Raw genomic sequence first — 22,356 nt, 5'->3', positions numbered from 1 at the left:
ATTAAAGTGTTACACCGTATTTATTTTGTAATCTCAAGACTAATGCAGATGAAAGTTTACTGTGTCTTTAGAATATTTATTTAATATCAATCAATAAATACAAAGGCAAAAATTGTTACAAAACCCATAATTTTTATCTCAATATGCAACATAATTCACATTATTACACACCTTTAAACAGAAAAACTTTTAGCACACAAACACCTTGGAAAGAATTATAATCTGATCCAATACTTTTCATAACTATTCTGGGCAAAATATATTTATTATTTTCTGTCCAAATTTTTAATAAAAAGACAGTAACTTCAAATAGAACATTATCATTTTATAGTACATTACATTGAGAAATCAAAAAGTCATTGAATAAGTGTTTACTACATCCCAGGCTTATGTATATCTTTACACTTAAGAAATGGATATTAAACAATCTTGCAATAAAATAGGGAAGGAAAACTGCTTTGAGTTTGTGCCAAATCAAACCTATATTTGAGAATTTTGTATTAACACATTGCGTACCGCATAGAAATCTCTAAGACATACGCCAGGGACCACACGTTTTTTGGGCAAACTGCACGTTATTTAAATCATCATAATGCACTTTAGGTGTTGTTTTTCAATAATTATAACATTTTTATTTACAAAAACAATTAAACAATTAAAGTTCCTAGTACTTTTTTTAACGTATGGTACTGCGTAAAACATTTTCCTCTATGAAGAGGGACCAAACAAAATTTACATAAGTATCTAGATTCGCTCCTTTTTCCATGGGCGTGAAAAACGAGAACACTTGTGAGCGGTCCTTAACAGATGGCGCGCGAAACACGAGAAAACTCCTGAGCGGTACGAAATGTGTTAAGATGAGAGGCATTTATACTGGTACGAGAGGCCTGATGCACGAAATTCGTGCAAGGGCCTTGGCCCTGGCCCCTGCCCACCACCGCACTGAGGCTGGGGGTCTCTGCTGTGGCCCTGCCCATCACCACAGTGGCTTTGTCTGGAAGGAAGGACATCTGGTCTAATTAGCATATTACCCTTTTATTATAGATTTTCTTCTAATAAAAAGCCAGTGTGCCCCAGCCTGACATTTATTTTACAAAGTGTTTTGGGCATTGATTCTCAAAGTTGGCTGAATACTGGAATCACATAGAAACTTGAAAAATACTGATACCTATACTATATACCACCTATTTTCAACCGGTATGCCGTAAGAACTTTTAAAACATGCACTATATGACTATTTAGTCAGGGGCACTGACCTCTCTTTCCTTAGGTTGTCAAATAAAAAAACAACAGCCAACACAGCAATAGCTGTCCAGAGTGACTGAATCAGAATTATACCCTTCTTTTTGTCAGATTGGCAAAAATATAATAAGATTTTTCAGTGTGCCAAAGAATATTATAATTAATTTATGTGTGCCATGAGATGAAAAAGGTTGAAAATTGCTGCTATATACCACCCCTCAAAATTTGGATTTAATTGTTATAAGGTAGGGCCTAAGAATATATTACTAAAAGCTCTCCAGGTGATTCTAATATGTAACAGTTTGAAAAATACAAAATACTAGCTTAGAGAACTGTCTCATAATCAAAGAGGTCAGTCTTCAGCTGAAGGACTCCCCATGACTTGATTTTTGGGGGGTGGGTGTATTGTTATTTTTAAGTATCTGTTAGGTGTATCTCCCTTAATTAGAAAATACTTTAAGGGAAGAGGTTTTACGTTATTCATCATTGTCTCTCCATACCTAAAATAATGAAAGGCTCGTAGTAGTTGCTAAATAAATATCTTATGGATGAATACATGATTGTCTTACATATTTACTGAAAGAAATGATGACTGAAGCAATTAGGATACATTTTTAAGGCAAACCAAAGTCTATATATACACATTTTAAAAACACATACATATATAAATAGATCAAAAGTAAAAATAATGAGTGCAATATTTAGCAGTTGAGAATTCATTGAGTTTTCAAATATTCTTCACATTCTTAAAAACAAAAGTAACTCTACACAACTAATTCTTTAAGCTAATATCCATATGTACACATGCTGAGTTTTCTTTTGAAAATAGAATTAGAGCTTAATTTTACTGAACATGTCAGTTTTAAAATTCAAGTAAATATAATTTTAGTACACACGATGATAGCTTTTCCAGATAGTTCTATAAAAAAAACAAAGATTGATTTCTATTAAAATATCTGGTATCATCTATTATTATTTTCTCTCAGTTGGGATCCACTAGTTTCTTAGCAATTTCACATTGATAAAAACTATTTTGGCACTTCCTTATACAATGTGCTTTGTTTAGGAAAAAACTACATAATAAACAGGTTTCCTTTTTAAAAAGTAGCTGGATTCTTAGATATGGCTTTATTTACTTAAGTTTCATAAGTATTATATAATTTGTAACTCAGTTATTATCTCATACTACGAAACTTTGGTTTTCTTAAAATTAGCATTGGTTGCTTGATTGTAGGTTTGTCACCAAAAAGTGCTGCTTCACTTTCCGTGGTTGGAAATCTTTTCTGATATATCTGTGGATATTCCTTCTGAAACTTAAAAATGACATAAAGACTTAGAGAGTTATTTAACATTATTATTCTAGCTGAAGCAAGTATATATTTTAAATTAATTCTGTGCTTTCATCAAAGATGTAGAGTGGAACCTCATTTCTTGAACTTAATTCAGTCAAGGTTTCAGAAGCCTATTTGAGAAGTGATTTGTTTGAAAACCGAATCATTTTTTCCCATCAGAAATAATGTAAATTGAATTAATCCATCCCAGACCCCCAATTGATTCTATTTTAACCTTTCTTATATACAGTACATGTCTAAGTCTAAAGTACTGTTAACCTATAAATAAACACTTCTTTTCTTAAATTTATGGAACCACGCCTACTAGCCTTAAAGGAATTTGTTATATACCTCTAAAATGCTAACTGCTTTTCCTTTATCCAATCAACAACAGCTTTTCTACCTATTCATTTGCTTGTGGTGGTTGTTTTGTGAGCACTTTCACACCCTTAGCAACATTAGCACTCTTGATGGCCACTTTGTTTTAAAATTGTGCTAATCATCATCGCAACAAAAGCATTCTCTCCTTTGTTGCCTGAGAGACACTTTTTGTCATGCTGAGTTGTCAGCATGAAAGGGCTGTCAGGGCAAAAACTGAAGTTTTGGTTGACAATTGAGACGGTTTTCCTGTGTACAACTTGGTCCAGAACCCAACTGTTGGAGATGGGAGACATTCAAGAAATAAGGTTTGACTGTATTAGAGAGATGAATACCTTTCAACTTATTCTTGTTCTCCCTCTGCTTTCTCATATATAAAAGGTACACTGTAAGATTTCTTAAGATTTCAGTATTAACTTTCTAGGATTCTCTTCTGCTAAATCTCCCTCTAATCTCCAGATCTTCTTCCTTCCCACTGATAAAGCCTATGAAGGTTACAGGTGTCTATTATATTTCAGGGACTTGAAATTGAACTTATCAGAATCATGTGGCGACTGGTTCTTGATGTAGAGCTAAAAATTCTAAATGGTAATGATGAGTCACTAAAAGTTATGTAATATAATCCAAATTTTGTAATTGTTTTACCATCCTAATCCAAACTATAATCATACAGAACACTAGAAGTAAAGGAGTGTAACTGTTATTATTATTATTAAAATTTAAGAGCAAAGAGTAAAACCAGGCAGGTAGTCATATGCAGCTTATATATCTAATATTAAAAAAAATATTAAAGCGAGAAATTAAATGCTAAGTGTTATTAAGTAATAATCAGCAACAGCATTTTAAAAATTATTTACATGATTGAGAACTTGCTCATCCTCTTACCTGTTTTAGTTTTTTCCTTTTCTCCTTTAAAGGCAAACTCTTGCTTTTAATAATATTCTCCAAAAGTTCTGCAATTGCATCTTGAGAGGTAGAAACTTTTTGTTCATCAAACTCCTGAGCACTAATCTGCATACAGTATGAATATGTTGGCAAAGGAGCAATCAGTCCATCTCCAGGATTTTTAATCTGTAGTGAATAAAATGATAGTCTATTAATTCTGGTCATGTTCCTATTTGATAAAGTGTTCTTTTGATGGCTTTTAGTACCTATTATTTTGCCACCAAACATTCAACACTTTAAGGTTTAAATTTCAGCTCCATAACCTACCAGCTTTGATTCAGTAAGTATTTTAACTTTTCTTGGTGTGTGAAGTGTCCCTGATTCCATGAAATAATATATAAAAAGTGTTTAGCACAAGAAGTATTAAATAAAAGTAGCTACCATCATTATAACTATTAATCATGGATTTTATTATTTTAACTACAAAACATTAACTGAAGTGGTATTTTAATGCATCTTAAAACATGAATATTTGACACAGTAACAGTTAAAAGTACTCTTCTACTGTTTTTGAGGTGCAATGACATGGGTTGAGCCCATACATCCTGTTGGAAAAAAAAAAAGAAAATATAGGGGATAGTTGTAATTGTAAGCAGGGCAATGTTAGAATGGTATGTATGGGAAGAAACATGAATATATGTGCTGGGTAGCCAAAGACTGAATGTAGTAGACATCTGTTGTTTTTGGCTGCTCAGTACGTCTTCTCTCCTCCTTGTAAACAGTTCCTCCCCATTGTACACTCACAATCCTGACCTTTTTTGAAGAACAAGGTCCTCTCTCCAAGCTACTCACTCTCAATCACCCAAAGGTTATGCATTTAGATATCCTAGATTGGGCCAGAGTCCATACTAAGAACTTTTCAAATTGGAGATGGAGGACTGCTCTTTTTTCCTTTGGATTGCAAATATAAGTTTGTAACTCAAGAGCTTTAATCAGTCATATTCCCATCATGTTGAAGGGCCATTTGTCAAATACAGGACCAAAATGGAAATAAGAAACAGAAGGATGAAAAGAGAGTCCTATTGCTATGTGACTCCCCAGATTCTGTCTACAGTCCTGACTTTTAGAGGTTATTAATGTAAGCTGATAAAGTGTTCCATTCTGACTAGGCTAGTTTGAGATGAGTTTGCCACTTGCAACTGACTTAATGCAGAGAATATTTTTGTTTGTTTCAAACTATAAGAGAATATTTCTTTGAAAAACCACAGAGGTAGAAGTAATTCGTCTAAGAAGTGGGCTTAGGAACCAAGTTACAGAGGCAAAGGAAGGGCCCTTGGCGCTTAGAAGTGTGGAAGGTAAAGGTGAGGCACCTAGGGGAGAAGGGAGGGGTTGGAGGAAGGGGGAGGCGGCGCAGGGTATGCACCTGGGCAGGAGCGCACCTAATGCAGATAAGTCTGACTTATATAATACATACAAGGCCCCTTTTTAAGTAGTCAAGATGTTTCTCCACTGCAGCCTGTAAGTAAGAGGGTACTTGAAGAATTTCCTGATGATGATCCATTAAGAAAGAAACTAATCTTGCAGCAAGCAGCTCATCAAGATCCACTTCTTCGGCACAGCATAGCACACATCGAGAAAACGTGTGTATCATCTGAAAACATATTAAGAGATGTGAATTTAAAACCTAAGGTCTTATGTGCTGTAATAACAGTAATTTCTGGGTAGCACATGATAAGCAGGCTTCAGATTAAAAATGAGAAAAATAATTTTATTAGAAAGGTGAGAATGTCTATTCTTCTTTTTAAAGTATTTGTTATGTATTTCCTTAATATTATTCCATTATGAAAGGCTTAACTTTTAAGTTTGTTACAATTTTGTCAGCAAAGACCATAGGTCCCATTAATACCATATAGATATGTTGCTTAAAGACTATTAGAGAGCAATGACTTATTACATTAACCTCACAAAAACACAAACCAGGAGACTATCTATAATAATAAAAGTATAATATGCTAATTAGACCGGATGACCTCCCAGATGAAGCCCAGACTGTGAGGGAAGCCTGGGTCCTGGAGGGGTGCCCGGATCCTGGGTGCCAGAGGGAAGCCGGTGCCAACATCTGGGGGAAGGAAAGCCTACTCTTGCACAAATTTCATGCATCAGGCCTCTAATATAACATAAATGTTAATGGTTACAAAGAGTCTTCAAATTCTGGAATACATTTTATATGTCAGAGCTCATTTACTCTTATTCATATCTGAAAGGGCGAGGGCTACGCCCTCCATCTTGCCCCAGGGTAAGGGCTACGCCCTCCATCTTACCTTGGCCATGTGCTCGGCAAGGCTTCTTCCCGGAAGCCAAGCCTCTGCTAGCCACACCCAGGACTTCTTTAAACTAACCAATGACAATCAAGGGACATGCGCGCCATAGATATGACCACATTCTGTGTAACAAGACCCGACTTGCACCTGGCCAATCGGCAGGGCCCACAGTATTCTCTCCTCCCCTCACTCCACCCCCCTATTAAAACCCCTTTTTTCCCACGGGGCTGGCACTCTCATCTCGCCGTTGCATCGGTAGAGGCTGGGAGCCAGACCCGGGTCTGTAATAATAATAAAGACTCTCTGCTTTTGCATCGGACTCGGCTGGATCCCTGTTGGTCAATTGGGGATCTTGAAATCTGGGCATAACAATATCCATATAATCCACTAGCTTATATAAGTCACACACATGCATACCTCATTCTAAAATAATTAGAATATCAGAATTCTGTTTTAAGTATTTTTCACATAATATATGAGCATACTGAATTGAAATACTTTTGGTTTTATTCCTGCATATCAGGCAGGTTTCCTAGCTCCCTCCAAAGCTTAGTACTCAGTGTTTTCTTCTTCTTTCTCAGCTTTGTAGAGCTCATTTACTCTCATAGCTTCAACTACTACCGCTTCCAAAAATCTGCCTTCTGCCCTGAACTTTCTTCACCAGACTCACATTTCCAACATTCTGTTAGATAAATTTCACTCAGATGTCCCATAACCTCGCACTCAAAAAGTGTAAAAACAAAATTATCTCCTTTCTACTCATGTCTCTCAAATTATTTTCACAAAATACCTTTTTTCAAAAGGTGGTGCTACAATTACTCAAGAATAATTCTTCCTCCTTATATGAGGTCTATTATTGTAAAAGAACTGTCCCTGATGAGTGGAAAAATAGAGATTAGCTCCAAATCCCTTGGTACAAAAACCTCTTGTAAATTGAAACTCCATTGTGAGGAGAATTAGCTCTGGAGAGGAGGAGAGGAGAGGAGAGGGGAAGAGAGGGGAGAGGAGGGGAGAGGAGGGGAGAGGAGGGGAGAGGAGGGGAGGACAAGAGAAGGGAAGGGAAGGGACGAGAGGAGACTACATTTAAGAGTTCATACTGCAATCAATATCTGCACATAAATACCTCTGCCCTCATCCTCATATAGAACCTGAGATGGCTACATAGTAGTACCTTTCAACTCCTTGACCACAGTGATGTGCCATTCTAATTCACATAATTCATCAAATACAGCTTACCGCAATCTCTGAAACATTAAGATTTACTATACATGCATTTCCATTAACTTTCTGCTTCAGAGTTAGTGCCCTTAAGCTTCCAACAACACCTACATCTCCTCTTCCTTCCCACCAAACAGAAATGCCATATAATATGGTCCGACTATGAAGTGATACAGGATGAGTGAAGAGGCAAAATTTTCAGACTAAAGATCAGGATGTTAAAGTATAACAGACTGGGCACAAAGGATTAATATGTCAACATTTTATTTCTAGGAAATGTTAGCCTTTTAAGAGCATTTCTAACCTAAGAAACGAGGATGTCAAGACCATGACAACACTCAAGTAGTACTTTTAGATGGTTTGGTTTCCTTTTTTTGTTTTGTTTATGAACCAGGGCTTATTGTTTCCTTAAGAAATCAACTTACCAGTGATCTTGTACCCATTGCATCGTGAAGTTGGGGCATATCAACATTTTGACTCATCCGAGAAATCATGCGCATCAGAAGTTGAAGCTTTCTACGATTTGGTGGGGGAAGTAACAAGCAACATAACTGTAGTGCATTGATGGCAACCCTCTCTAAATGAGGTTGCAGCAAACCTAGAAAGCAAAGTCCCCAACCCCGAAAAAAATAATCAATAACATTAGTTGCTTTCATATTATTAGCATATGGAGTTACTTAAAGAAAGTAAAATAATATTTCTATATTTCATTTCTTTTAACTAGAAATTTCCACATTCCTCAAAAGCATGATTAAGATTCTCATTAATTTCTTCATAACTTATTTGAGTATTAACATCCTATAGTTATTACAACTAAAATGAGTCAGAATAAGTGAAATTGAAAAAAAAAGGAACTTAAGTGCTTTAGGTAAGTAGAATAAATCTTGGTTATATCATGACAAGTCTTTTACAGTAAGAAACTTTCTTTTTGGAGGGAGAAAAAAGCAATTTTAGAGAAGAAAAGCCAGGCAAGCAAAAATAGTTAGTAAACACTAACAGTTAATATTACGTGCAATGAAAGCATCAACCTTACTTTGTGTGCCAGTCAACATAGAAGAGGCTGAAGGTAAAGAATTTCCTGAAAGTTCTACTGTACTTTTGCAGAGTCTTTTATTGATTGTGGCACTAAACTCTCCATGTTCACCTTCCATAGCTGTTTGCACACTTGTGCTGTCTTGTCCAAGATTTGGTTTCATGATAATTTCAGCCACTGGCATATTGATATAACTATTCCTCTTCGTACTACTTCTTAAAAGTAAACTCTGAGATCTACAAAGCTGTCTTGACTTGCTTTTCCCATTATATAACTCCTCTTGGTCTTGAACAGTCATAGTAGAGGTTCTCTTAAAACCAACACAGAGTGGCTTTTGAATACTTTCCTCCGAATGAAGATTCATTATGGATTCCTGTTTGATCTCAGACTCTAAAAACTGTTTATTATTTTGTCCTTCTATATTCAGAATAGATTGATGGATGACATTGGAGACCTCTTTACATGAACTCCCTGGCAAATCTATAATTCCTTCTAAAGAATAGCACCTTGGTTTGATATTAGAAGATAAAGCATGCATACTACTTAAGCCTATTAAACTATGACAGCTTCCTCCTATTATGTCATTAGCACTGGCTCTTCTGTTTTTTAAATCAACTAGCTGCACTTTCTTAACACATTTTTCTTGAAATCCGTGATCGCTTATCTGCAGTCTCTCAGTAGTATTTGATTCTTCTTTGTTTTTGTCTTTGCGAAGCAGACTGAGAAGAAGACACTCAGTTGATTTGAAGGAATTCAAACTGTTTAAGTGAAGGATTTTTGAAGACTGTAGATCATCTTGGATTTTATGTATCCCACTGGGTCTATCTGAAACTGTGATGTAGCCACAAACAACTACCAGGAAATGAAACAAAAATTAAGATGCAACTGTATGACAGTGGACAAAAATAAAACAAAAACAACAGTAAAGTTAAAAAAATAAAGCATCACTATAGTACATATTGTTAGTATAATACAAATAGCAGTTGCTGAATTCAGAAGCCACTTAAACAGGACACATGCAACATTCAGTTACAAAGTGCAAGACTGACTAGAAGTTTTCAATTTGTGATACCAATAACTAAAATTTATTTCAACACTTGAATTAAATGGATTGAATCAAATACATTAAAATATCTGCTCACAGTCTAAAAGTATTAAAAAGCTCTTAATTATAACTAACATAAAGTATAATAAAATATGTATTTGGTCTTTGTTTCTGGTTCTTGGCAGAGCGCTCCTAAAATCCTTGGAATTTCTGGAGTGAAAGGAATCTTCTGTTATTCATAATAAGCCTATTAGAGCAATCTGAGTTTATGCTAAAGAGGGGACTTAGGGCTGGCCTTGTTTAGAAGGTTGGAATCCTCAGCCCTAACTCAGACCTCCCTGAAGGGGTTGGAGAAGTAATGTAATCACCAACAACCAATGAATGAATTAATCAATCATGCCTATGTAGTGAAACCTCGGTTAAAACTCTGAAACAATAAGTTTAAGGAAGCTTACGGGTTGGTGAGCACTTGGGTGTGCTTAGGAGGGTGGCACTCTTGGAGAGGGCGTGGAAGCTTTGCACAGCCCATAACTTACCCTATGTCTCTCCTTCCGTTTGGCTCTTTCAGACTTGCGTCCTTTATAACACACGGTAATCATTAAGTAAAGGCCTTCCCAGAGCTCTGAGTCCCTGTAGTGAATTATTCAGCCTGAGGGGTTTCATGCTAACTCCTGGATTGGTAGTTAGCCAGAGGTGGGGAGGGGTGGAGAGTGAGTGAACCTGAGGACCTCATTTTCAGATAGAGCCTGAAGTTAGAGCAGCCTTGTGGAACTCAGTCCTTAATCTGTGGAGTCTGCACTAACAATGGGTAGCCTGTATCAGACTTTTTCTTTAACTTGTGGGGTCTTGGCTAGTATCAAAAATAAACTGAATTGTAGGACACCTGATTGATGTGGAGAATTGGTGTTGGATTGATATATATAAATTATTGGAAAACAATACAACAGCAATCAGAATATTTCTGAATTTAAAAATATGTTATAGCTTGCTGCCTTCATATTTACCTATACTATATTTTTTGATATTGTAAATTATGGGAGACTTGAAAACTTTAATGAAATAAATTTAAACAATAAGTAAAATCCATACATACCCAAAATGTTCACAAATAATTCATAATATTCAAAGGTAAGTAGAGGTTCAGGGAGATCTAGAAAATAATCTGCAATTGTTCTAAATACATCTCGTTCAAATCCAATGTAGGTTGGATTATTCATATCATTACTTCTTGGCCCTAAGAAGTAAAAGGCAAAAAAATATGTGATATTTATAAACAGATTTTTAAATATAAAATATGAAACCTGTGTTTCATGAAGGAACTATGTTAACAACAAATTCTGTCACAGTTCAAACATTTAAAGGGTTGTGCACACCTCATTCCTTCTCATCATCTTTTCAGCAGAAGTCACTGCAATTACTATCATTTTTTAAATATCTATAAGCCCGAAAAACTGCATATAAAGCAAAAGTTGAAATATATATTAAAAGCATTAGGGACGTTTATTTTAATGGAATTTTACCACAATTCATTTTAAAAAGCAAAGAATATTTGGATAATACAAATAATTCCTACAAATTGTCTTTGCAAATTTACATCTTCATGAATAAATTTTGCCTGATTATATTTGTGTTACACTTATTAATCTATGCAGTTATTCAATGTCTGGTAAGTTAATGCTCAAGAAAAAATATTAATTTTCATTAAAATGTTCTATTATTTTACGTTAACGATTATTCATTTATTTCAGCCCTTTGTATTCAGCATGTCTCTATCGAAATAAACCTATGTTTCTATGAAAATTGAAACTTCTGGGTTTTTTGCGGCCCACATAAACTTAAGCCTTGTTTATTTGGCCCATGTTAGCCTTTGAGTTTGCCATGCTTGCCTTAGCTTAGAGCAATGTAAAGTGAGAGCAGCACCCAGGACCTTGAGGTCCAACATTTCAAGTGTGGTCCATGGACTATATAATGGAAATCATCCAATGTGCCTATTAAAAATAAAAACTCCTCTATACAGATGAGAATCTATGGAGGGGGAGCTTGGAACTACTGACCTAGAAATGTTTGTTTCTGCTTTACTGATCTAGTAGTTTCTAAACACTGATCTGGGCTTGCCTTAGGGATCTGGAGGCATAGTTACAAAAAAAAAAAAAAAAAAAAAAAGATTCCTGAGAGGTTAAATCTTGCCTAGTAATTGAGAGTGAGCGTGCTATCTTTCAAGTTAAAATCCTTCTCTTCCTAAATCCAAATGATTTATTATTTCTGTTTCTAAACTTTTGTATGGCTCCACATGTGTGCGTACACACACTAAAAAAAGGATTAAAGAAAACAAATCATATATTACACACACATTTAATAGCAGAGGCTGATATGGGTTTTATGTAGAGCAAATAAGCTTTTTTCTAAGGAGGATATAAGAAATATTCTTAATATGTAGAATAAAAAATTAATAGAAATTTTCTAAGATGAAACATTTTACTGGAATTAAAACTATATAATTTATAGTTATAGAATCTATGCATTAGAATACTTTTCTAAGCGTAGGTTTTCTTTCTAGAAAAAAAAAATGTAATAGTATACTGACCACTAATTCTTATATGTGACAGGATAACTGTGGGAGATTAAATAACAAGTAAAAGTCTTAATACTTGGCTACATATACTCTCATTAAAGTGGAATTCAGTAAATTACATTTTTGGTATCATTTAGGTATAACATGGACTGTGAAGAAAGGGAAGACACAAATCTCTCAAGATGGGTCATCAGAGAAATACCTGGAAGTATGCTTATCTGACTTGCAAACCATGAGCCAAGGTATGAGAGTGGAGGGCAGTGAGGTAGGGGGAAGGTAGAAAGAAAAACTCAAAAATTTTAAGATTATGACCAAGATCTTTACCTCGATTTAATAAATAAAATCTTTCTATAATATACATTATTGTTCTGTTATTTTGTCATATTGACACCCAGTGGACAACAAGGGAATATATACTTATATTGAACATTAGTAAAATAGTAATTTTATAAAGACTAGAAAAATACCTTTGTAATAAAATATTAAAATATTAAACAACTTTTGATGATTTAGACTCACACACCTCTGTAAATTTTTCAAATTGCTTTTGAAAGCAATTAGGTTTTTGTACCTGATTGGAATCTTAAATTATAAAAATCAGTTATCACTGATCACTGTGAAAAAAGCTTGATGACAATGTTAAAAAATAATTTGCTGATTAGTAACAGATTTTTTTTCACAAAAGTCTCATTAGTATATCTCGGCAATTTTCAACCCTTTTCATCTACACATAAACTAATCATTAAAATTCTGCGGCATACCATAAAATATATTTTTTGCCGATCTCACAAAAATATGTGTATACTTTTGATTGACTTACAAAAAAATAATAATAATTACCCATCTTTTTGCTCCAAAGTAACTTTTAAAAAATGTAAGTGGCTATACTTGAATATAAGGATTTCTGATACCAAGAATTAACCAATCAGACACAACCTCATTATGAGATGTGCCCAATAAGATACAACACTACTAAATGATCTATATATTTACAGTTCAAGAGAGGGCATTCACGCCAAATAGCTATTCCTGTGTTGACTATTATCATTTTTTTATTTGACAGTTTAAGGGAAAAGAGGTCAGTGCCTCTGACTAAATAGTCAGGTATTGCATGTTTTAAAAATTCTTGCAGCACACCTGTTGACTATCCCCGGTATATCCTATAGAGTAGAAGCTTGTTCATGGAACATCTGAATGTTATAGCTGTGTACAATGGCAAGGGGTTTGAAGTGGATTTAATGAGACTTCATTTCTGATTGAAACTTTCCATTTATAGCTGCTTTACCTACAAGTTGCTATTTGAACTCTGGTTCTTACTTAGACAACTGATGTAGATTATACCAAAAAATCATTTGAGATCTTCTAGCCTAGGATTTTATGATTTATGAAACTTGAACTATAAATTATGAGCTTGAATTATAAAATCACCATCTGCAAAGAAAAAATTAAGGGCTCTATAACATACTCCACATGGAAAGAAATGTAACCAGTTCTACTAGATTTTCATTTAAACATCAAAATAAATTATATACTTTAATTTTATCAGAAATTTAATACATTATTTAAAAATATTTCTCTGTTCTTATTAAACACTATCAATATAAAACATATATACATATTGTTTAACTTACAATTTGCTAGACACTTCATGGCAGATAATACCCAATGAGGAAGATCATCTACACATAAAAAAATTATGAACATTGTTTAGTAATTCACAACGTTTTTGATAGTATATTTAAAACTTAATACTTACCCCCAAATCAAGGATTAATTATTTTATGGGAGGTGGTTAGGAATAAATTAACATTAATCTCTACCCATTACCACCATCTTTACTTTATCCTCATTTCTGTTCTGACTAAAGCTATATTACATTAATAATACTGACTGGAGAGAGACCTATAATTGAAACAAGATATATTTGAATATTAGTGTGCTTTCACAGTGAGGCCTGCTTCAAATCTTTTCATTATCACTAAATGAAATATGCTGCATAAAATCCAGCAGTTTTTTGATACAAACATAAAAACCATACAAACACTTGACTTCAAACGTTTATAGTTATAAAGAATAGAAAGCTTGGATGAGAGCATATACAGTTATTTTACAGTTATTTTGGACCACTGGAATGGTCCAAAGCCAAATGCATATGTAACATAACTCTTAAGTTTTGACATTTACTATTTGTTCCTACAATTAAAACCTCAAACTTCTTGCATACAAAAAGAAACTCAAAGTAATACATTTCAATTAATTCTATAAATAGCAATTGATTATTAAAAAATTACTCAAGCCCTGGCTGGATGGCTCAGTTGATTGGAATGCCATCCTGTGCACCAGAAGGTCACAGGTTCGATTCCCGATAAGGGCACATACCTAAGTTTGGGGTTTGATCCCCCATCAGGGTGCATGTGGGAGGCAACTGACTGATGTTTCTCCTTCTTCTTTCCTCTCTCTCAAAAATCAATAAACATATCTTCCCATGAGGATGAAAAACAAAAAAGACATTTTGAGAGCATTTACTGATATACTGTTTGTAATATTTTCTAATGTATCTGCCTTGAATTATTTCCGATTTTCCTATCTTATATCTGAAATCAATACATTATATAAATGTATATAATAATATAAAAAACATATACATAATACAAAGCCAGTGCTCTTTAGAGTGCTGGTGTTGAGAGGTTGGGCTTATTTTATTGTGTTACTTCAGTTTTGCATATGTCTTGACCCCTTTAAGTTTATATGCTCATGTAAGCTCCAGGAAGGCATGGCCATTCCCTCTTGTTTATCACTAAATCTTGGGGACAATGCCTGGCACATTATAGGTCTTCAATAAAATGTGACTAATCAATGGTTTTAATTATATTTGTATTAGAGGCCTGGTGCACTGATTCGTGCACTGGTGGGGTCCCTCGCCTGGCCTATACCCTCTCACAATCCAGGACCCCTTGGGGATTTCAGAGAGCCAGTTTCGGCCCCATCGCCGCAGGTCTGATCCAGAAGGGAGGGAGCCTGATCCCCACAGGCCTGACCCAGACAGGAGGGAGCCCAATCCTGTGCATTGAGCATCTGTCCCCGATGGTCAGTGCTCATCATAGTGACCGCTTGACGGGTTGTTCGGTCACTTAGGCTTTTATATATATAGATACCCTTTTTTGGATGTTTAACCATGCCATTAAAAAAAATAATGAATCTATCCTAAGAGCTAAAATAATATGATATTGACTTAAAAAATATTCCACTGTGATTGCTAAAGCACCTGTGATAAAGCAATGGTGTCCCTGATGCTCTTTCAATTAAACTATTCTGCCTTCTACACTGTGGTCTCTGTGCACCCTACAATAGCTATCACCTTTCTTTGCAAGTTTAAAAAGAGTCCAACTTCTTTTATTGATACAAACCTGATTTGTCTTGTAGTACAACTACTCCATGTTTACTTGTATTGGTCATGTTGTACATTATATATTGAGGAATCACTTGTTTTGGGTTTATGACTTCTTCTAGGGATGACACTCCTAAAATGGTTTGAAGGCTAAAGAGAAGAAAGAACACAAACATTTTTCCTCCATAAAATAAGTACAATAGAATATAAATATGAAAGGGTATGGCAAACAAATAAAGCCCTCAGAGTATACTGTTTTTGTTTTTCCTGAAACCAGACTTCGAAGGCTTATATTTAGTATCTAATTTTAAAAATATTTATTTTTATAATTTTTAAGGATTCCAATATATATTCTAATATACAGCTACAATTAAAAAACAACACCACACCAAATCATACTGAAAACATTCTATTTCTACTATCCTAGAATTACAGCAAAAACACTAAGAAACACATATACAGGTTAAGTTCTAAGCTTTGAGAATTAAACTGCTCTTTTGCTTTAGCATATATGGATGAAAAAAGAAAAATTAAAATTCTAAACATCTGTGGAACTTGGTTTGTTTTAGCTTACTAGTTCAGAATAATGTATCTCCAAACTTCTTCAATATCTTTCTGACTTATTTCTCTATTATCAACTGAGTTTTCTTGATCTTCATTGATTCTTTCACAGTTCATGTTTTCAATATTTTCCTGAAAAGAGAATTACTTTGGGTTAATATCTTATGTTCAAATTAAGGATATTTTGAACTGACCCCACTCCATGTGGATCTCCGAGGTAAGTGTTACCTGATGAAATAATGTAACATAAAGCTTTTGGTTTTGCAGTTGGGCAAATCACACTCAAATAAATTTAAAATAAAACACGCTTAAATCATATAATTACTATTTCAAGTATGTCTCACTACCACTTTTTATTACTGTTTCTATGAGTTCCACACATTCTTAAAGTATAATGAAAGTTAAGAGTGTCAAATACTGGCTACAAATATTAAAAAAATAATTTACTTTTAATGATTCTATTATTAAGCACATAGTAGTTATATTTAAACTAGTGATTAGTAAAAAAGATGTTTTACCTGAGAGAATTGCAATCCATGCTTTTTAGGAGTTCTACGAGATAAGTTTCGTAATTTAAAAATACTGTCTTTATCCTTGGAAAAGTTCTCTATGCTGTTTTTTCTCAATTCTGGATGCCTTCGTGGAAGAGTTTTAAGTGGAGAATTTGCAGGAAATCTGATTTAAGAATAATATGCAATTAAATAATGTAGTTCAGAAACAAACTTACTGCTTGTTTATCTTAAAAATCACATAAAAATCTGATTTACATTATCAAGGAATGAAAAGTCTACATAGATTTTTCCCATTAAACCTTTAAAGTTACTTTAATAGTTTCCTGCTTTCTTTAGTACACTGGCTATTTTAAATTTATTTCTGGGTAATTCAAGGTTATTATTAAATCAATTATGTTGGGGAGGTATCATTTACATATAAAATAGTTTAGAATGTTACATTTTCCCCAAGTTATCTAATTTGTATATATTTTCTGCTCTAATTTCCAGAAGTTGGTCTCTGTTACTTTTTTTTTTTTAATGTTTTTATTGATTTTAGAGAGCGAGGGAGAGATAGAAACATCAATGAGAAAGAAACATTGATTGGCTGCCTCCTGCACACTCCCTACTGGGGATTGTGCCCAAAACCTGGGCATGTGACCCCCACTGGGAATTGAACTGGGGACCTTTAGGCTCATGGGTTGATGCTCAATCACACCAACCGGGCCACTTTATTATTATATAGCTTTTTCCTTTTATTTTAATATAAATATTTCAAATATACAAAAACATATATACAGAAAATAATATAAAACATCTATGTATGTAACCATCAACCAATGCAATTAACATTTAACCAAATATCTCATTATGCGTTTTTTTTTAATCGTCACTTGGGGATACTTTTTCCATTGCTTTTCAGAGAGAGTAGAAGGTAGAAGGGATGGAGGGAGAGGGAAAGAGAGAAACATGACCTGAGAGAGACGTGACTGGCTGCCCTAACAGGGGCAGGGAGCGAACCTGAAGTCCAGGTACTTGCCCCTGATGGGAATCAAATGCACAGCCTTTTGGTGCATGGGCCCACGCTCTAACCATTGGAAAACACCGGCCAGGGCATCTTTTTTTTTTAATGAAAGAAATATTTGCTTATTCTAGTTTTCTCTTCCTAAGGGAAATCATTAACCTATACTTAGCATATTTCTTTCTTGTTCATGTTTTTATACTTTTAATAAACATACAAAAACAGTATATGGTTTGGTATTTTTTTCACTCAGTGGTATCTTTTATCATACATTTAATTTATGCATAAGTTTTTAAGTCACCTTAAAAGTTCTTTCTTATTCCTCCATCCTAAAATATTTTCTTATATTATCTCATAAGAGTTGTATTTTCATATATAGTTATTTAATTCATATATGTTATGCCAATTTCTCATATATGTATGGGTTTGTATTCTCCATTAATTGTTTCAATTTAGGCCCAGATACCAGGTTAAGGCAATTCTTCCCTCCTTGTTCTTCAAAATTGCCTTGGACCTTTACATTATTAAGTAAACTTTAGAATCTGCTAGTCAAATTCAACAAAAACAATTATATAGATAGAGGCCTTGAATAAAAATGCACTGTATTTATCAATTTATGAAAAAGCGACTGTGATACTAAGTCTTCTCATTCATGAAGAGGATATCCTTCTCCATTTATTATCTTCAATTTTATAATTTCCCCCAGGAAGGTCTTATACATTTTTGGAAAACTTTATTATGTACTATATAGTTGCTATGTAAAATACTAAGGCAGAGGGTCTAGTTGAAGAGTTACGTAGAATTCCAGTTAAGAGAGAATAATGGTCTAACCAAAAGAACATTCTTAGTGGAGAGAAAAGTGGACAGAACAGAGAATTACTGAGGCAGCACAATAGAAATTGTTTTATAATTAAATCATATTTAAAGGGGAGAAGGAGGGAGTCAAGGTATCTAAAGGGAGGACAGTGCCATTCTTTCGATGATAGTGATTTTCTACTTGCTATATTTGAAGTGCCTAATTGGCAAAAAAAAAAAAAAAAAGTGGCTAAAACTCAGGAGAGATATTTTGGCTGGAGTTTTGCAAGTCTTAAGAAAAGCAGGTGAAGGCATAGCATAAGTTTACTTAGGGAGAGAGGTGGAGAAAAGTCTAGGACCTTGCAAACCAGTAACAACTAAAGGATGAGCAGCAGCCAAGGAGCCCACCAAGGTGACTAAGGAGTCCTTAAGAGATGAAAGATTTCTAGGGTGTTATACAAAATGAACTGTTCATATAGCCCTTATTGCAGTTCATTTGTATGACATAAGTCATCTTTGATAACATAGGCAAGAATCCATTTCTAAGATATTTCATTTGAAAAGTACCAATTCTGCAGAGGAAAAAAAACATGGATATTAGAATCCGAAGACCTACTTTAATGGAAATATAACAAAGACTCCTGGGTGCATGAGAGAAAAAGCAATTATGTGCCTGAGAGACTCAGCAAGGCTCCATGGAAAAGGCTACAATAGAGCTGACATGAGAAATGTATTTAGTAGTTTGATAAGTGGGTACAGTGTTTCAAGGTGGAAGAACATATTCAGACAGAGATAACATGATTTGTTAGAGCACAGTCTCAGCTTCCGCATCTATAAAAAGGAGCTAACACCTACCCTTCTTAACTATTACAGTGACAAATAAGAAAACATGTAAGTCATAAAGCAGGGTCTCTGATACACAATAAACACTTAATTATTCTCTTTCATCAGTGGTATGTTTCTTCTGTTATTTATTATATAAAGTTTGCTAATATTTATCTTATCACATGCATTCTTAAATTATATAAGATCATGGTACTTGAAGACAAGGATCTGTGATAATCTGTCTTGTAATTCTTAAATCTATGAAATTAATCTATGAGATTAATAATGATCTGTCCTTAAAATGTTATAGAGCTTTCAGAAGTGCTAATATCTCACTTTCCTCAATTCCCTGTTTTATTATATATACTATCCAACATTTTAAAAGTTTGAATTGTGCAGCTATTAACTTTAACTTCTCTAAATGGTTTTAATCAGACTAAGCGCAGTTTCTCTACAGAAAAGAAGCTGCTGTTTTAGTAACAGTGTACTAGAAGTGGAGTTAAACTTTAAGTAATTCAGTTTTCCAGTTATTTCTTTATTCAGTACCTGAATAGCTGACCGTTGTCATAAAGATTTTCTGATCCCCATCTCCCTTTGATATCTTCAATGACATGATTCTTAAGAAATTTTCTCAATAATTGGATAGTCTGTTGCCTTGTTACTTCAGGACCAAAATTATTATTATTTCTTAATAGGTCATAAAGCCAATCCACTGCTTCTCCTGCTGTGAAACAATTGCCATATTTTTTGAAGTGTTGCCTGTGTTTTCTTAGAGGCATTCCTGCTCGAAAAGATGTCGTAACTTCATTCCACTGCAAAAGAAGTAAAATATTTTAAAAAATCAACAAAAATGAAATCTCTTACTGATTTAAAATAAATTAGACAAAGGAAATTCTTTCACTTACATCTGATTACATCATAAAATTTCATAAAGAAATCACTCACCTTATTACTGAAAATTTGTTATCTCATACAAATTTAATTCTACTGTTGTGATAATATTTTCATATAAGTTTTTTGAATAAAAACACTTCATTGGCTGGTTGGCTTATTTAGGAAACCTAGGAATAACAAAGACCTGCAATGAACCTATCCTTTAGTTCTCTAGAAAGAGGAAGTATTTATTCCTGTGTTTTTTAAAAAAAACACACCTCAATTAATACTAATAATATGGTGGTAGCACGCTACGCTTTACATTAATCATTTCACTTTAATTCTTGCAATTCTATGAACATTATTATCCCAATTTTAGATGAGAAGCACAGAGAGATTTGATAATTTGAGGAATGTCACACAACTCAGTGATGAACCCAGGTATTCTAACCCAGGTTTGATGGACTCTAGCACCTGAGCTTGTAGCTACTAGGCTGGCCACAAACGAAACTCATGGCAGGCAGTAGTTTCACTGGTGAAACACCTTTAATATTAAAATAGCTTATATATTTATTATAGTAACTCTTATGTGAAGATTCCAATATTGAACATGGAACAGATGGGGTGAATTAAGTAAATTTTAAGTCCATTGTGTATTTAATGACACTGTGATATATCTACAGTTTTAAAAGGCACATTTTCCAAATGGCCCTCAAATCACCCAAACTTTTAGGTTTGTGGAGCATGAACGTGGTGGGAGGGGTAGACTAAACACCCACTTTTTATTTGAACAACCTTACAGAGGTCAAGAAATCTTATTTGTAAGCCCGACCTAGCCACTGCTGGCTGTGTGATCACGGATCTAACCTATGCGGCCCCAACAGCACCACGCAAAATCTCACCCACCGCTCAAAACACAAGGTCCGCATTCCCTGCTTCCCACACCTCCACATTTCACTTACTTATTCAGCAAACATCACGGGCTGCAACCGATCCTCTGGATACGTTGTTTCTTATTCTACATATCGTAACACACTTTCACATGCATGTCCTCTCCAGAGCCATCATAGGGTGGGCATGCATTATCAGCCCCACATTTTACCTGGAAACCGAGGCTCCAGAAGTCAGGCGACTCCCCTAAGGTCACAGAACCAGGCGATGCCCCCGCAGTGTTCCGGATGGAACCTCAAATATGCCGGGCGTATTCGTTTTGAGAGGGTCAGCTGCTACCTACTGGCATTCGGCTGGTCCGTCTGCATTCAATTCTACAGAGCCCGCTACACGAACGAACCTGCCAGGTTCGGGCCCGCGCCCCGTCTGACCCCGCAAAGCAGCGGAACTCCTAGGGATTCTTCTCGGAGCCCGTGGGTACAGGAAACCAGGCGTGGGGGGCGGCTGCCCGGGCAGGAGCCCTAACAAGGCGGGAGTAGGATGCGCCTTCGCGGGCTGCTCGCAGCAACCGAGGGGGACAGACTTGCCCCGCGGCGGTTCCGCGATCCCCCTTAATGCTGTTTCCATCTCCTTCCAGCGCACCCAGTGGCTCTGGGCGCCCTCTCTCCGCCCAGGTAAAACTACCAACACTCTCCCGTAAAGATGGTGGCGGCCATCACGCCGGCGGGCTCTGCTTACCAGCTTGGTGGCCCGATAAGGACCCGGGGGCACACTCCGATTCTCCATGCCTTCCCCCTCCGGCCCGGAGGTCCGTCAGCGCGGGGCGCGGTGCATGGCGGTGGAAGGTGACACTACGGCCGGGTCCAGCCGACTGTGTGGCCAGGCTTTCCGCCGGCCGCGCCGCCGATTTGAATAACGCAGTGGCTGCGCTGATTGGCTACGCCTCCGGTCACGTGACGCGCCGCCCCGGCGCAGCGGGCGTGGGCGGCGGAGGCGTTTCGGACCCAGGAACGGCGCGGGTGCCTGGTGCCTGGTACTCACCGCTCTGCTGGGGCCGGGCTGGTGGGACGGCTTCCCGGCCTCACCCGCCTTCCTTGGAGCTGTTCCTTTCTCCCTCTCCAGGTCGTGGGCGAGGCGGAGTCAAGTTCCCACACTCAGGAAGGGTGAGGCGGGATTCTTCCCAGACCAGATTGTTTGAAGCCCAGCCTTTGGTTTAAGGGAATTTGAAAATTGAAAAGAAAAAGCAAACCTTGGCTATTCAAGGATCTTGAGTTGTGGTTAGCATGCAAAACAGCGCATCCCAGAGGCATAGCTTTCACCCGAAAAACCCCTTGGTTTTGCTTCTAAAAATCTTCCGTGGTATTTGTTGCAGTACTGTCAGCCGGGTACCTTTACGCAGGTGCCATAATTCCGTTCTCCCCAGTGCAAAAATGTAGGTTTACCCCCTTGCCCCCTTTATTCAGTGCATGAGGCGATTTTCATAAGT

General features: G+C 35.8%; 1 protein-coding gene across 2 annotated transcripts; it reads right to left on the bottom strand.

Moving 5' to 3' along the window:
- Window positions 1-1,122: 1,122 nt before the first annotated feature.
- On the bottom strand, window positions 1,123-21,801 carry DEPDC1 (DEP domain containing 1). Of its 2 annotated transcripts, XM_059689217.1 has the most exons (12): window positions 21,609-21,801; window positions 19,653-19,918; window positions 16,493-16,649; window positions 15,988-16,106; window positions 15,433-15,563; window positions 13,657-13,704; window positions 10,547-10,687; window positions 8,409-9,260; window positions 7,801-7,973; window positions 5,311-5,487; window positions 3,837-4,022; window positions 1,123-2,555 (listed from the first exon to the last, which is right to left on the bottom strand). In XM_059689217.1, the coding sequence occupies exons 1-12, from the start codon at window positions 21,654-21,656 to the stop codon at window positions 2,418-2,420; spliced, it is 2,436 nt and encodes an 811-aa protein (XP_059545200.1). In that variant the 5' UTR covers window positions 21,657-21,801; the 3' UTR covers window positions 1,123-2,417. The 2 variants fall into 2 exon arrangements, with proteins under 2 accessions (XP_059545200.1, XP_059545201.1); XM_059689218.1 differs by lacking the exon at window positions 8,409-9,260 and having other exon boundaries at window positions 21,609-21,796.
- Between the last annotated feature and the right edge of the window lie 555 nt (window positions 21,802-22,356).

The sequence above is a fragment of the Myotis daubentonii genome, chromosome 3 (genome assembly GCF_963259705.1).
Source record: "Myotis daubentonii chromosome 3, mMyoDau2.1, whole genome shotgun sequence".
Classification (NCBI taxonomy): Eukaryota; Metazoa; Chordata; class Mammalia; order Chiroptera; family Vespertilionidae; genus Myotis; species Myotis daubentonii.
This window is presented reverse-complemented; position numbering and strand designations above follow the sequence as displayed.

Excerpts from the sequence above, each read along its gene's own strand:
- DEPDC1 (XM_059689217.1), bottom strand. The coding sequence starts at position 21,656 with ATGGAGAATCGGAGTGTGCCCCCGGGTCCTTATCGGGCCACCAAGCTG. Across the intron at positions 16,650-19,652 it reads GACAACGGTCAGCTATTCAG|ATTTCCTGCAAATTCTCCAC; the intron begins GTACTGAATAAA and ends TTCTTAAATCAG. Across the intron at positions 9,261-10,546 it reads ATTATTTGTGAACATTTTGG|TTGTTTGTGGCTACATCACA; the intron begins GTATGTATGGAT and ends ATTTCCTGGTAG.